The sequence below is a fragment of the Rhizophagus irregularis genome, chromosome 11, assembly GCF_026210795.1.
Source record: "Rhizophagus irregularis chromosome 11, complete sequence".
Lineage (NCBI taxonomy): Eukaryota > Fungi > Glomeromycota > Glomeromycetes > Glomerales > Glomeraceae > Rhizophagus > Rhizophagus irregularis.
This window is the reverse complement of record NC_089439.1, coordinates 4540555-4556152: the sequence shown is the minus strand read 5'-3', so window position 1 is coordinate 4556152 and position 15598 is coordinate 4540555. Positions and strand designations below refer to the sequence as shown.

At 26.4% G+C, this 15598-nt stretch overlaps 1 protein-coding gene across 1 annotated transcript; it reads right to left on the bottom strand.

Annotated features, from left to right (window-relative positions):
* Nucleotides 1-8119: 8119 nt before the first annotated feature.
* On the bottom strand, nt 8120-8845 carry OCT59_003465 (uncharacterized protein; the record flags this gene model as incomplete). The annotated part of the gene is made up of 5 exons (XM_066145627.1): nt 8120-8176; nt 8285-8388; nt 8468-8573; nt 8671-8710; nt 8772-8845. 5 exons carry the CDS (start codon nt 8843-8845, stop codon nt 8120-8122), a joined length of 381 nt encoding a protein of 126 aa, XP_065996329.1.
* Between the last annotated feature and the right edge of the window lie 6753 nt (nt 8846-15598).

Sequence of the window (15598 nt, the reverse complement as noted above, 5' to 3'; positions counted from 1 at the left end):
CCTGAGCCAGGTCCGGATCACGTTGTGACTAATTATTTTTTGGCTAACTACGCCATTATATTTTTAAAAATGACATCTCTTTTTACATATTTGTGTAACATTCCGATGTTACCAGATCTTTTTAAGTGGCTCATTCTGATCTGCGTGACCATATAAAAAAAAATATTTTTTTTTTCTTCTTTCTTTTTTATCTCTCATATAAACAAATTTCCGTAAGGTAAAGTTCATAGTGGCTGAATTATAAAAAAAAAATACTTCGGGGACCTGTAAAGCTATGACCGTTGCCAACGAAATTGATGCATTGAAATAACTTGTATAACGACCTTTAACGAGCCAGTATTCCGGCTACCTTGACCTGTAATATCTTGTGTAGTTACTTGATTATTCTGCTTTCTTATTATTTCATATTCGGATAAGGTTTATTAATTCTATCTTCTTTTTTACATTTCGTTAACTGTATGTACCTTTTTCGATTAATTTATGAAATGTAAAAAATAATCACTCTACTTATGTTTGTAAGATTGATCACATCAAAGCTTTGAAGATAATAGCTTTGGAATAGTCAGATTCTTTTAAAATCTTTGAATCAAACCGAATTGAAATAAAGATCCAACTATTGATGCAGTCTATGATGGTAGTTATGAAACCTCCTCTAATGATTACACTTCCACTGACACTATAAAATGTTACCTATCGACTTGGAAATTTTGAAGCAACATACTTAGCCTTGGATCATAATTATATGTGGACGCTGAAGAATGATCATAGAGATGGTTATTCACGAGTATGCTAAAAAGCTGTCTTCACTAGTTTAAATGATGCTAAACGCTAAATCATTATTTTTCTGAGAGAAATCACAACGTAAGAACTTGAATTAATGAAAAAAAATATGGTTGATAATATAAAAAAAAATTACGAAAATACTTTATGAATCTTTTGTAGATGAATATAATAATAATCTTCATTTTTATTTGACTTTATAAATTATGCATACTGAAGTATGAAAGTTCTTTTATAGATTCTAGATTCAAAGCTAGAGGGTGGTATGGAATGAACGTTTTGAATCACATGATCGAACCAGCTTTTGATAATTTTATTGTGTGGAGAGAGCATCAAATGATTGGAAAATTATAATTGGACAATAAACAATTGAAAGTAAAGGTGATGAAGTTTTCAGACTCGTGAAGATTGTTTAGAATTTGATGCTATGGATGCAGGACGTAAATGGGAGGGAGAAAGCGGAATTAAGTATTTGAATGATTCTTTATTAAAGATAAACAAATGTTGAAGGATGTGATAGCGCAATTACAATTGCATAAGGAAAAGAAGGTCTATTAAGAAAATTGCAATTGATCAATATTCTTAATGAAGCTAACGGAATTCAAGTCATTTAAAATGGGATATTTTTATCGTATCCAACATAGAAAGGTTCGTGTAGTTGCTGGACATTTAACTACTTCGGAATTGCATGCTTTGTATTGAAAGAAATATTATGTGCCAAAGCTATTGTTAGACAGACGTTGGCGTAATAAACAAGAAGAATAATTAATTTTCTTGATGATTCCGTTGACGAAGGTGAATATCATGCACCTCTCAAGATTGTTATGCCATCATCAATTTTCAGGACCCTGAAATCAAAACGTACTAAGAATAAATTATGTATTTGTGTATTATATATAAAGTTTATCTTGACTATGTGACGCAAATTAGCCATTTGATAATTTTATACCGTGCTATAATTATTGTTTTCTTAATAACAATTGGAACATTATCTATATGCATATATGAAAATTTTATGCTAATCAACTATTACTACTAGTTATAGTTAATAGGGACTGGAATCAATTCAATCAAAAATCGAAACCCGAGAGTCGATTTAAGAATTGATTAATCATTTCTTAATAATAATTTTATAAAAAATCATTTTTTAAACATTTTCGCAACGCTTTCAATGACCCGGTAGCACAAACTTTTAGGTGGATTTTAACTAAATACTAAAATAATCTTTATCGTAAAATTTGAAAATTTTTGATTAAAAAGTAAAATGATTTTATTTTTGCACTGAATAAAAACCCTGAAATTTTTTAGCTAAAATAATTATTATATAAGAAATCAAAACTTGTTATCATTATAATAAAAAAATATGTATAAATATGCAGTAGACATTTTTGGCTTGCATTATAGAATTATGTTTAATTCTGGCCAAAAGATGATCCAGGCTCCTGAACTCGAAATTGTCAATTAATAAAAAATTTTTTTTTTTTAATTAATTAAACATTCTAATTGTCCAATATCCAATTATTATTGGTCAAAAGCCATCACAATTGTTGAATTTTTTCGTTTTTTTTTGTTATTTCTGAGATTTTTTTTTCATTGTGGCGTGGTTATAGAAACAGCAAGATTAAAAAATTTGATTTATTGGGATTCGATTTTTAGATTTGATTTTCGATTAAATCAATTTTAGCGAATCGATTTCAATTTTTATCCCCAGTATAATTCCTTGAACATTTTCTTGAAACTCTTCTAGGCAATATGGGCAATATCATATTCAATATTATCACTGGAGTATTCATACATATTTCATAAAAAATTAAACCATATACAGTATATATAATATAACGTCATTATGTACTAATGTAACTTACACTGTTTGATGCTGGTGATACTCTAATTTAAAAAAAAAAATATTTTAATAATAATTTGTTACTAGTCTGACACTCGACATTTAAAATTTGCGTACCTTATAAAAAATTTTATCCATTATTTCCGTAAAAACTCCGTAAAAATGAGCCTTCATGGATCCATTCACAGAAAATGTAAATAATTTAATAAATTCTATGATATAAGGTTATTAATTCCAGAAATATGAGCCTTTTACGGAAAAAAAGATGGAATATAAAAAATGGATAGACTTTTTTTACAGGGGTATTTTTTTATGGCCTATGTTTTTAAATATTTATTGACATTTAATGGATCAAATTTAAAGTTTCGAAAAAGTAAGTTTAATTTTGATGATAAACTTCAATTTATTTACTATCCAACAAAATTTATCGCTTTTTTGTGATATAATGATTAATGAGTTATAAAAAATCAAAATTGACATAATTTTAGGTCATCACAATGAAACAACAAAACTTTTGCTGTAGATAAATTATTATATTTAGAAACTAAATGTTAAAAAGAGCAAACATGCAATAAGACAATATACTTTTTCTAGAATGAGCGACTCTTATAAAGTAATCCTAATTTCAATTCTAATTTTGCTTATTACTTTCTATTTACTTTTTAATGCAAAAAAAAGAAAGAACAATAAAATTAATTACGAATTAGTATTCCTTCAGCAGAATTGTGTAATTCTAATTCAGCTTTATCTTCCTTTATTTAATTCATAGGATTACATTTCAATATCTATGACTTCTTGCGCCTTAATACAATGTTTTTATGGTTTATTTTCCTTTTGCTTTTTTCGACGTATTTTTTAGATAAATAGGCTAAATAGGCTCAGATAATTTACATTATTGTATCAGAAAAGGAAACTCTCTCAATCTTACCCCTGTAAAAAATCTGATCCGTATTTTATCTTTCCATGTTTTTTTTCATTTACATGGAATTTATAGCCTTAAATCATAGAAATTTTCATCTCGCTAACATGGATATCCATGAATGTATCATTTTCATGGAATTTTTACGGAAAACATGGAGGAATAATGGAATTATTTGGATAAAAATTTTTTATAGGGTCACCAATGCTACGATAGTCTTATTTTAAGATAACGTTTTTAAACTGATTTTTTACAAATATTAACTAGTGTAATAAAGCGAATAATCAATAAGGACGTGATATTTAACAATACTACTAAGTATACATATTACTCTTAACTAAAATTATCTTTGATATCTAAATATATTGTATAAAGATTTCAACCCAAAATTTATTTATAGATGAGATCATAAAAAGAAAATAAATTTTGCCTGAAAATTTTCACTGTTGATAATAGTGAGAATTCATACTTTATATGAAAAAAAAAACTGATATTAAATATTATTTTTTTTACTTGTAGTTAGGTATGAGACAACTCTATCTGTTCAATTCCACGAACTGGAATCGAATCGGACTGAACCGAATTGGTAGAACTGACTAGACCGTACCGCCGTACCGGTTCTGATATTTCATAATTCCGGCCAGAAATATGTTATCTGCACAAAAATTTCCTTTTTGGAAATATGTGTTGTCACGTGATCATGTTTTAGTCAGTCCGACGCTCACGGAATCACTTGAGCTGCTCGAAAATGGTTCCAACGTTTGGTTCCAAAACTGACTTGATCACTTGAGTTACTCTCCATTTGGAACATTTCCATCCCTACTTGTAATATCAGCACTTGAATATTTTTCATTTGAAATTCAAATCTCAAAAATAGATATCCAATTTAAACGGGTTACCAGCAGATGGATATTTATTGCAGGATGAAAACTGGGCATAATCTAATAAATTGTTGCATTTAAATGTGGTTATGTAAATTAATAGAATGAACTATTTTAAAAAATGGGTTAATACTTATGATGAATAATCAATTTAGACATCCTAATAATTTTAAAACATATTTATTAAATTTTATACAATTTAAAACATTATAAAATTATTTCGTTTAAACATAAAATTTTATAATTATCTTTATTTAATAATTGAAAAGTCCTATAAAAAAAAATAGAGAATTGAATTATTTTAAATTACAAACTAAGAATCTTTTTACTACTCTAATCTTAGTGTTTAAATAATTCCAAAATATAATAAAGTTAATAAATAATAAAAAATGAACTTGTTTTCAAATTTGTAAATTAAATTTAAAATTCATCTAGTAAAAAGAATAAATATGTTTCTAGTAAATAAATATAATTTATTATTTTTTATATTATTAAAAAATATTTGAATTATAAACAAACCATCGAGAATTTCTGATTTATCTTTTTCTTCTGAATGAAGATTTGGATTACTTTGTGCTTCATCTATATAAGTAAGGTAAATTAGAATAATAATACTGTTCACTATTGTAAATAAGCTATTTATTTACCATTAATACCAATATTTGATTGTTGTTGCATTATTTCTCTCTCATAGTCATTTTGGACATCTGTTATTATTAAATAAATCAAATTTATTAATATATTCATCAACAAAAATATTATAAGGAAATTAGAATTGATATATAAATAAATATTTTAAGGCTTTACCATTCTCTATTTTTAATTTTTTCGATAATCTGGGTGATTCTTTACTATCATTATCTAAAATTAAAATATACAGTAAATTAGTATTTATTTATTAAAAACACTAATAAGAATAAATTACCATTGGAACTAATTGGCATATATTGATTACTCGATTTACTAAGATTACTAGCTATAATAATATCAATAATTTAATATTTTTATTGTATAAAATTCAATAAATTTTTAATAAATACTTACCATTACTAGAAATAGTAAAATCATTTGATCTACTGATATAAAATGCTATTTTAAAAAAAAGAGATTATCTCAATCTATTTATTAATTAATAAAGGACTTATACTAAAACATTATTATCTTTATATTACCTTTTTGTTCTTCTATTATTATTTATAAAAAGAAGATATTATTAATAATACTGAATATTAAAAAAGATTAAACGTGAAACAATTATACCTTCTGTCGCATTTTTTGGTTCAGGTAGGTTTTCAAATTCATAAATCTTACTTGTAAATAATTTACTACTCATACTATTAATTTTTTCTTTATCTACTTTTGCTATTAATTGAGGTAATTCATTTAGATTGTTTTGATAATATGTTTTAATTTCACTTATTTTTTCCCAAAGTGTATCAGTGTCAGGTCTTTTTAATGGATTAGCATCCCAGCATTGTTCCATTAAACTTTTATATTCTGAAGGAATTTCTGATATAATTTTTGGTCTTATACCATCAATAATATTAAATGCAAGAATACAATCATGTTCATAATTCATAAATGGTGGTTGTCCAAATGAAATTTCCCACATAAGCATTGCAATACTATAAATATCCGATTTAAAAGTATATCCTCTTCAAATAATAACTTCAGGTGCTATGTAAGGAAGATTTCCATATATACTTGTTGATGGTTTATCTGCAGGACCACAAAATCCAAGATCACTAATTTTCCAAAAATCATTAAACTGGGAATATAATATATTTCCCGAATGCAAATCTCTATGAACTGAATTTTCTTCATGAATAAAATAAAGTGCATCAATTATTTCAAAAGTAATTCTAATTCTTTCATTCCATGTAAGTTGATTATGATTTTGTTGTAAATATTCTCTTAAATTTACATCCATTCTTCTCATTACAAGTAAATAATTTCTATTTGATGGATTTTTTGTTAAACCAAAACATTGAACAATCTCTGGATTTTTGTTGCTTAAGGTTAAATGTGATTTAGCCTTTAAAAAATAATAAATTTATTATTAGTAATTAAATTTTAAATTTAAGTTTTTAAAATATTTTAGTTACAAACCTCTTCAAACCAACTTTGACTTGCATTTTCAAAATTTTTTAATTCTTTAAGTATTACATTATGAGTTCCATATCTTACTAATTGTGGCACTTTAGAATCCCAAACTACATATCTTCCATCAATCCAATCTGCTGTATAAATCTCTGAGAATCCACCTTTTGTCAGATATTTAATATTTTCTAAATTATTATATGAAATCCATTCAATAATTTTACTTGGTATAAATGTTTCTATTTGGCAATTTTTTATTAAATTATCAATAACATTATTTCCAGAAGTCCAATTTGAAAAATTATATTTTAAATAATTTCGAACACAATATTCACAATATAATGTAGCTAAACATTTTTGGTTACAATTTTCACAAACTCTTCTTGTCCCTTCATTATAAATAATTTTATCTCGGTCATAATCATTATTATTTATTCTTATTGCTTCAGTTTTTTCTTCTTCTGTAAAAGATTCGTCAGCAAGAATGAATTGTTCAAAAAATTCGTATTGTTTATGAAAGTTAACGTAAATATTATAATCAATTGATAAACGTGCTCTCGAGAGTGCTGTTTGGATTAATTCATCCCGAATATTAGACATTTTTGTAAAAAAAAAAAATTAATAATAGTGCAAAAGAAAAATTAAGTTTCCATAGACGATAAGTGGTGTAACTACCAAGATTACTGACCTACATGTCATGTGCTACATTGCTGCATTGTAAACGTAACAAAATAATGATCATTTGATCATAATCACAAAATTTATCATGATGTAAATACTACAAAGGCACAAATAACGATAATAGGTTAAACTTTTGTAGACTAGAAATATTTTTTGCAAATTTAATTTTAGATGTTTTTTGAAAAAAAAGTGTTTTAACAAATCATAGAATTCAAAAAATCAAAACACCTTTAAACTCATACAGTAGTAAAATAAAATTTTAATTACCATATTAGTTCTACGTTATCAATAAATTTCAATGATAATAAAAAAAAAATTAAATATTTAATAATGGATTACTTATTTTCTTTTTTAAATTATTAATTATTTAAATTAATTAATAATATTTTATTTTTAGAATATATTAGCTATTGATGTTTAATGAGCCAAATTTGAAGTTCAATGAAAGGGCGGAAATAAAAATTCAATTTTGATGATAAAATTTTATTTGCATAATATTTCGATAATATAAAACAGTGACATAGTTTTCTATTGCCTTTTTCGTGGCATAATGAGCTTACAAAAAATTAAAATTCAACTATATTTTAGATGTAAAAAGTATATAAAATATTATAGTTTATAAAGTGTTATGATATTGAAATGTAAAAATTTTTAAGGTTAATATTTAACTGAGCTAGAATCCAAGATAAACTAAATTGACACTGAAGTTACGCCTTTTTCCCCCACAAATTCATTAAATTTATGTCCAATTTCCAAAATTTTTATTGTCACCCTGAAAATGTGGAATAAATTTTATCATCGATAGACTTATATTTTCCTAAATAAAATATACATATGCATACATTTTGTAAAATTACTACGTTTTCAAAATGATAATACGGTTAGAAATCTGCGTCTAAGTAGGCTATAAGCTACCTAATTCGGGTAAGCTTCGATAATTCCATTTATTTCAATATCAAAGAGTCCAAGAAACTATATTCAATCTTAAAAAATAATTTTAATACAGATCGAAATGGTTAATATTAGTCATTTGAACGTTAAAATAATGACGATATTATAAATAAAAATTGATATACTTACTTGGACTTCGACAATAGGATGAACTTTATAAGCACGTCGAAGAGTTTCTGCGGAACATTCAGAAAGACCAATATATTTAATTTTTCCTTCTTTAACAAGTTCTGCTATATTGCCGACAGTGTCTTTAATGGGTCTACAAGATTTTGCAAGCTTTATGAACGTAATCTAGTGTACCCGATATACCTTTAAATTCACTATTCGCAATGCCAAATTTTGAAAATGAAATAATAAACACTTCATTACGAACTTTTGAAAGGAGAATTTCATTTGTTCCATTTTCATAAATATCCTTTATATTTTAAAATTAAAAAAATTTAATATATCATTATCATCGTTATTTTAAATACAAACAGCAATATCCCAAATGGTACATCCTAAATCATTACTTGATTCAATGTTTTAATATCAGCTGTAAGTAAAAGTGCCCTATCATATAAAAAAAAATTAAAGTTGTTAAAAGATTATATAATTAATGAGTTTAAATGACGTCAATATCAATTGACGTTGCTTTTTGCAGGAGTTTTTTACATCACTTTTACCAAATTCATGAATAAAAAACATTTTCTAAAAAAAAGGAAATGGAATTAAATGAAAAAAAAATGAAAATAACAATGGTTTTACCGGATAATAGATAAACCCAAAATTTTTAATTTAATGTTTATGAATCATTTGAATTTCGGAAATTTTATTAATACGTATGCAATATGATCTGTAAAAAAAAAAGGTTAGTTTATTCTTACCCAAAGAACTTGTTTAGTAATATTACTATTTCTTGCAGATATTTTTACACTCATGTGAATAAATAAAATACTACATTATACATGAATTTATATTTACAGAACGTTTATTCCATTCATATGTTTTTATTTGTCTAATATTCTCTTAACATCATAGTATCAAAAAAGAAATGAAAGAATAATATACGAAATAGTGACAAAAAAATAATGTATGAAATAATGAAGAGAACATGATAATATGTCAAATTGTCACTAAATACAACTATAGTAGTAATAACTGTAAGATTTATGCTTTACAGTAAGTATGATGGCAGCATTCAGAGAAAATGGTTCTTCATCATTGAGGATATCCCAAATCTAACGATTTTGACTAATTTAATTAATGGAAGATTATATAAATAGTAAATTCAGAATCAAGTAAATCCGTATAAATTCCCTGTAAATCCCGTATCCAAATCATATTTTTAGTGTTGCGGAATTGTGCATTTTCCCGTATCCTTTCAACGGACGATAATTAATTAAGATACTGTAACTTACAAACATACCGTTGAATTTAACAAGACTTCACTCTCGTCCACATCGTCTTTGCTTTGGCTATCTTTTACATAAGAATTTTATTAAACACAAGTCAATGGTTGATAGTTCTTTACAAATATTTGGATACTAAAATATAAAATATAAAATTTTAATGTTACGGAAAATTAACCAATATTCTCCAAAAAGAAGGTGGAACTTTGTAATTTCCAAACCATATTTCTTGCATTTACTAACAATAAAATAAAATCTTTTCGAAATTTTTTAAAATAGAAGATGCTCTAAGCTGATCATAACCGATTTTAATTCTTTCAATGACCTTTTTTCTCCCTTCAAGGATTCGTCATCATTTTTTCTTTTTGAATTTCATCATTAGTAGGTAGGTAAGTGATTACTTCATCTTGCTAATCACCATATTAATGTTAGATATGAATTCTCTTATGAAAATTATTTATGTCAGTATGATAATTGTGATAGTTGCATGTGTAAGAAATTGACTTTCTTATTTTTAAAGAATGTACTGTTATCTATATTGTTATTATTATGTAAGTAAATTAAAAAATGTATATTATTTTGTATAAATTTAATATATACCGCTTTAATGTATTGTATCGCATGTGATTTATATTTTTATGCTCTGTTAGGATCCCGAATTATATAATGATTATTGGATTATTGGATAGGGATAAAAATATCGATCATCTCATCGGAGTGACTGATATGTTACCCTCCCATTTAATAATTGTATCACTGTGCATACCATTCAAGATCATGCCTTTTTTTATATAAAAGTTACGCTACCCTTTTTACTGAACGGTCTACATGATCCCGATGTCGCAATCCATAGGAGATATTTTACGGGGCTAGGCTTTGTTGATCAATTTAAACAAAAAACTCACAAATAATTATTGTTTAAGTTTATTTCTGGCTAGTTTCGCAAAATTGAAAATGTATGACGTAAAGAAACAAATATAACCAACACATTAATTTACAAATTGGATATGATACAGTCGAATCTGCCAAGAAGCTTCAGAATATCGTTGGCCCCTGACGATCTTAATAAGACATACTCACGTGTCAATACTATGGATAATGGATATCGTTATAAATGATCAGCCTTTATGTACATTTCCTTCAACTTCTACTTTTAAATGATTTACTTTCCTGGCAATAAGTAGATCAATTATTTCACTTTTATTACATACAGCTTCATAAATTTATTATGTTACCTTTTCTCGAATGCCATTTTCCCAAATATACCATTTCTCGAAGTCGTTTTTCTGAATGCTCATTTCCCGAACTGGATCATTTCCTGAAATTCCAATTTCCCGAATACAACCAAACTTCCTTAAGTTCAATTCCCGAATTTCAATTCCAATATCTAGACTATACTTTTTTCATAATACATGTATTTATTTATATGGAAATGATAACAAGGATTAAGGAATTATTGCATTAAGAATTTTATTGCCAAGTTTATAATAAATCTATGTACTTACTGTATAGTAATAATTACTGCGTAGTAGATCAGATGATCGTAAAATTTATGTACAAATTGTATAATCATTTTATTAAGGCTTTTGTATAATCAATGTTATTTTGTCATTGTGATTTATTAAATATAAATAAAAAATCTATTCTAAAAAAAGAAATTGTTATACATCATTAAATCCAGTAAAATGTCCATTTGGGATATATTATTAATATTAGGGAAAATAGAATTTCAGGAAATGACCCAATTTTGGAAATGTGGAATCGAAAAATTATTCTTCAGGAAATGATATATTCAGAGAAAATGGCATTCGGGATACCAACGCAGTTGAATGAGATGGTAAAGTATGAGTCATGTGAAAGTCATACCTAATAATTTGACGATCAGCACATCTTGAATCAAATTTAGAATAACGTGATGTTAAATGTATATTTGCGGATTATAAGTATGTTTAACGTAACACAGCCCCTTAAAAAATATAAACATATAATTATTCCCCCTCACACTTTTCAGAAAATCTGGATATTAAACAAACAATTAAGTTGGAATAGTCTAGTAAATACAACGAATATATATATCTTATATATATTTTATACAGTATATATACCTGAGAAAATTTAGAACTGAAGAAGTTATTATACAACATAAGGAATTAAGATGTTTTTTAAACTACTTGGGAATTTTGAAATTAATGATTATATCTTCTTGTCGAATACAATATTAATAGTCTGCATAGCACATTATTATTACAAATATTTTACTCGTGTCAATCCTATACCTGGTCCATTCCCATTCCCATTCCCATTCATTGGTTATTTTCCTTGGATTAATAAAGATGCCCAAAAGTTTTATAGTAATTGTTATGAGAAATATGGTGACATATATGAGCTTTATGGAAGTATACGTGGAAGTGTACGAACTATAGTTTTATGTCGAAGAGAATACCTTGAAGATCTTTTATCTGAAAGTACGCATGGGTTGAAATTTCCAAATCGCAAAGGATTAGAATGGGGACTATCATTAAATGATAATTTTAAAACGTGGATGTTTAATCGTCATTTTTTTAATCAAACTATTTTGTCACCGAAATTTGCTGATGAAGCTATTGATTGTATTAACAAGCTTTTCAATGAATTAGAAAATTATTGGGATAGATTGTTTCTTAAAGAAGAATTTATTAAAGAAAATAAAAATAAATTGGATTTTTCAAAGTGGTTTAACCATTACACAAATGATATGATTATTAGTTTGTTAACTGGTGCAAAATCTTATACAATGGCAGCTTATTTTGATACTTTTAGTGATGAAAAATCTCATTTTCCATCAGCAATAATCAATGATTCTGTTAAATTTGTTCAAGCACTTAGTAATCTTCTTATAGGATATTTAATATTTTTCATAGTTTCACCTTTGTTACGAAATTATGTTCCATATTTTAAAAATAAAGCAGATGATTTACTTCGAAATAAGGATTTTATTGATCAAAAGCTAAATGCAATGATTAAGAGACGTAGAAAAGAAATTGGAGATATACCATTGGACGAACCTTTACCGCATGATATGTTGACGTCGATGATTATCAAAAATACACTTCGTGATAATAATTATATTGAAACTGGTGAAATCGATAGACCTATGACTGATACTGAAATTCGCGTTAATTTATTTGATGGAATTCTTAGTGGAACTTATAAAGTAAGTATATTTTTTGAAGAAATTCATGTTTTAGGTTTATTTTACAATTTTAATCATCGAAATGCAATGTGTTTTAACTTGAAATTATATTAACCATTTCGTTTTTTTTTATTTCATATATATAGAGTGCGAATATGCTTACATTCATTATTTATTATATTTCACATAATCCAGATGTGAAAAAAAAAATGCTAGAAGAAATTGATAGTATATTCCAAGGTGATAAAACGCGATCAATTACTAAAGATGATTTTTATAGTTTAAGTTACTGTGAAGCAATTGTGAAAGAAGCAGCTCGCGTTTTCCCAATTAAGCACATGCTTACAAGGTGTATTGATAAACCTGATGAAGTAGCGGGATATCAATGGCCAGCTGGCACATTGTTTCTAATTAATATTAAAGCTATTCATAATTGTGATGATTATTGGGAAGAACCCAATAAATTTAACCCTGATAGATGGATGGTTGAAAATTTTGAGCCAAAGAAGAATTCTTTTATCATGTTTGGTGGAGGATTAAGATTATGTCCAGGAAGAAAGTTGGCAATGATTGAATTAGTTTGTTTGATGGCTTTATTGTTTAGGAAATATGAAATTAATTTAGTAGATATGGATGCTCCTATTAAAACTATGAGTGACGGCGTTGTAACTGCTTGTAAAGAATTATTAGTTGAAATTAAACCAAGAAATTGATTTTCTTATATTTTAATTTTATACTATTTAATATCAAAAGGATATGAGTAATGGGATAATTTTCACAATTTTGGAATCAAACATCTCTTCTAATTAAGACATCATTTATGAAAAAGTATATTAAAGTTAATAATTAATGATTGATAATTACAAATATTTTATCTACCTTTTTTTTAATTAAGTTAGCATAATCCTTCTTCTTTAAACTGAAGATAATTTTCGAGAATTTACTATGCACTTTGAATTTCATTTACTAATAAATTTATTTTGTATAAGAGAGTTTATAAAGTCAGCGAACTTTATAATGAATTTTAATGTCTCAGGTGTAACACCATAACGAATTTTTAATATCTTTGGAATATTTGTTATATATCGAATATTTAATTAAAAACTGATGAATAATAACTATTTAAAAATTTTTTTTTTTAAATTTTCAAATTCATGTTTGTTTAATGATTCATAGAAAGATCTTTAATTATTTCAAAAGTTCACAACATGGAAAATATTACCATCATATTATATTTGAACAATTATGTCTGAATCATTGTTAGCAAAGTGGTGTCAAATGATGAAAAAGGATTAAAATCTAAATAATAATAATTACAAAGATAAAATCATTCACTAACAAGGAGCTGAATTTCTTTTAAAAATTATTTTGTTCTTACAAAATTTCTTGTGGGACATCTATAAATTAAAAAGGATGGTTAGCTTTTGCTAAGTACTCTACTTAAGAATTTCATCCTGCCATCTGGTAGTGACGTGAGGCAGTATCCTTCTAAAGTATCAAGTAACATAACAAAGCAGTCCGGATCTTCTTCCTATATATTAGTGTCGATATTTTCACCGTCCGTTCCTGAAAATTGCACAATAAAAGGTATAGCTACAAGTATCTGTTTGAAAGTACTTACAAAAACACAGCTTTAGGTTATTGTGTCCTTTCACTGACATCTCTCCTGGACACACAAAAGATTTGTTATCATCCAGAAATTCTGAAAACAGAGAAGGACGTTCACAGTAAAACTGTGGCCACGAAGTGCTTCCAGTTCTCTGAATCCAAAAGTCCTCAATGAGAACAAACCAATTGCATGAGTCAAAGTTGAGGAAGGTACGTAACTATTCCTCATTGTGGAATAGTAGACCTCAACACTGAGAAGATCTTATTCATATCTCAGCCAGGTCTGTCAGTTAACAGAGTTATTATAGATAGACCTGCCAGCTCACAAGGTTGCCGTAACTTCCTTGATCATTGCATCCACTTGTTCACCTTTACCAGATAGCTTTACGAAACAGTTCAACATACCTTTGGCCAAAAGAAGAGAAGACCTAGACAGAGAGAAGATAGATCTAAAAAAAAGATGAAAAAAAAAGATGTCAAAAAAAAGATGTCAAAACGAAAGAAAAAAGATGATGAAGTGAAAAAAAAGATGATGAAACGAAAAAAAAAGATGAAAAAACAAAAAAAAGATGTCAAAACGAAAGAAAAAAGATGATGAAGTGAAAAAAAAGATGATGAAACGAGAAAAAAAGATGAAAAAACAAAAAAAAAGGATGTAAAAACAAAAAAAAGGATGATGAAATAAAAAAAAGGAGGATGAAATAAAAAAAAGGATGATGAAATAAAAAAAAGGAGGATGAAATAAAAAAAAGGATGATGAAATAAAAAAAAGGATGATGAAATAAAAAAAAGGACGATGAAATAAAAAAAGGACTATGAAATAAAAAAAGGACAACAAAACAAAAAAAAAACAAAACAAAAAAAAAACAAAAAAAAAAAGATGACAACAAAAAAAAAGGACGATGAAACAAAAAAAAGGGGTCTAAAAAAGAAGACCTAATAAGAGAAAACCTAGACAGAGAGAAGATAGTCCTAAAAAAAAAGACGAAAAAAAATATGATATAACCACACGCAAACCTAACCCACACTCTCTAAAGAAAGACATAAAGAAAAGGGCCTAAGAGATAGAAGACATAATAAAGAAAAGCTTAGGCAGAGAGAAGATAGACCTCGAAAAAAAAAGACGATGAAAGTATATATTGTGTATATATAATATTGCTAGCTGACGAAAAAAAAGATGATGAAAAAAAAAGAGGGGTATTGAGGGTATATAAATACTTTTTCAAATACACAGTGACTAACAATACAGTTGTTTCTGGTTTTGAAAAA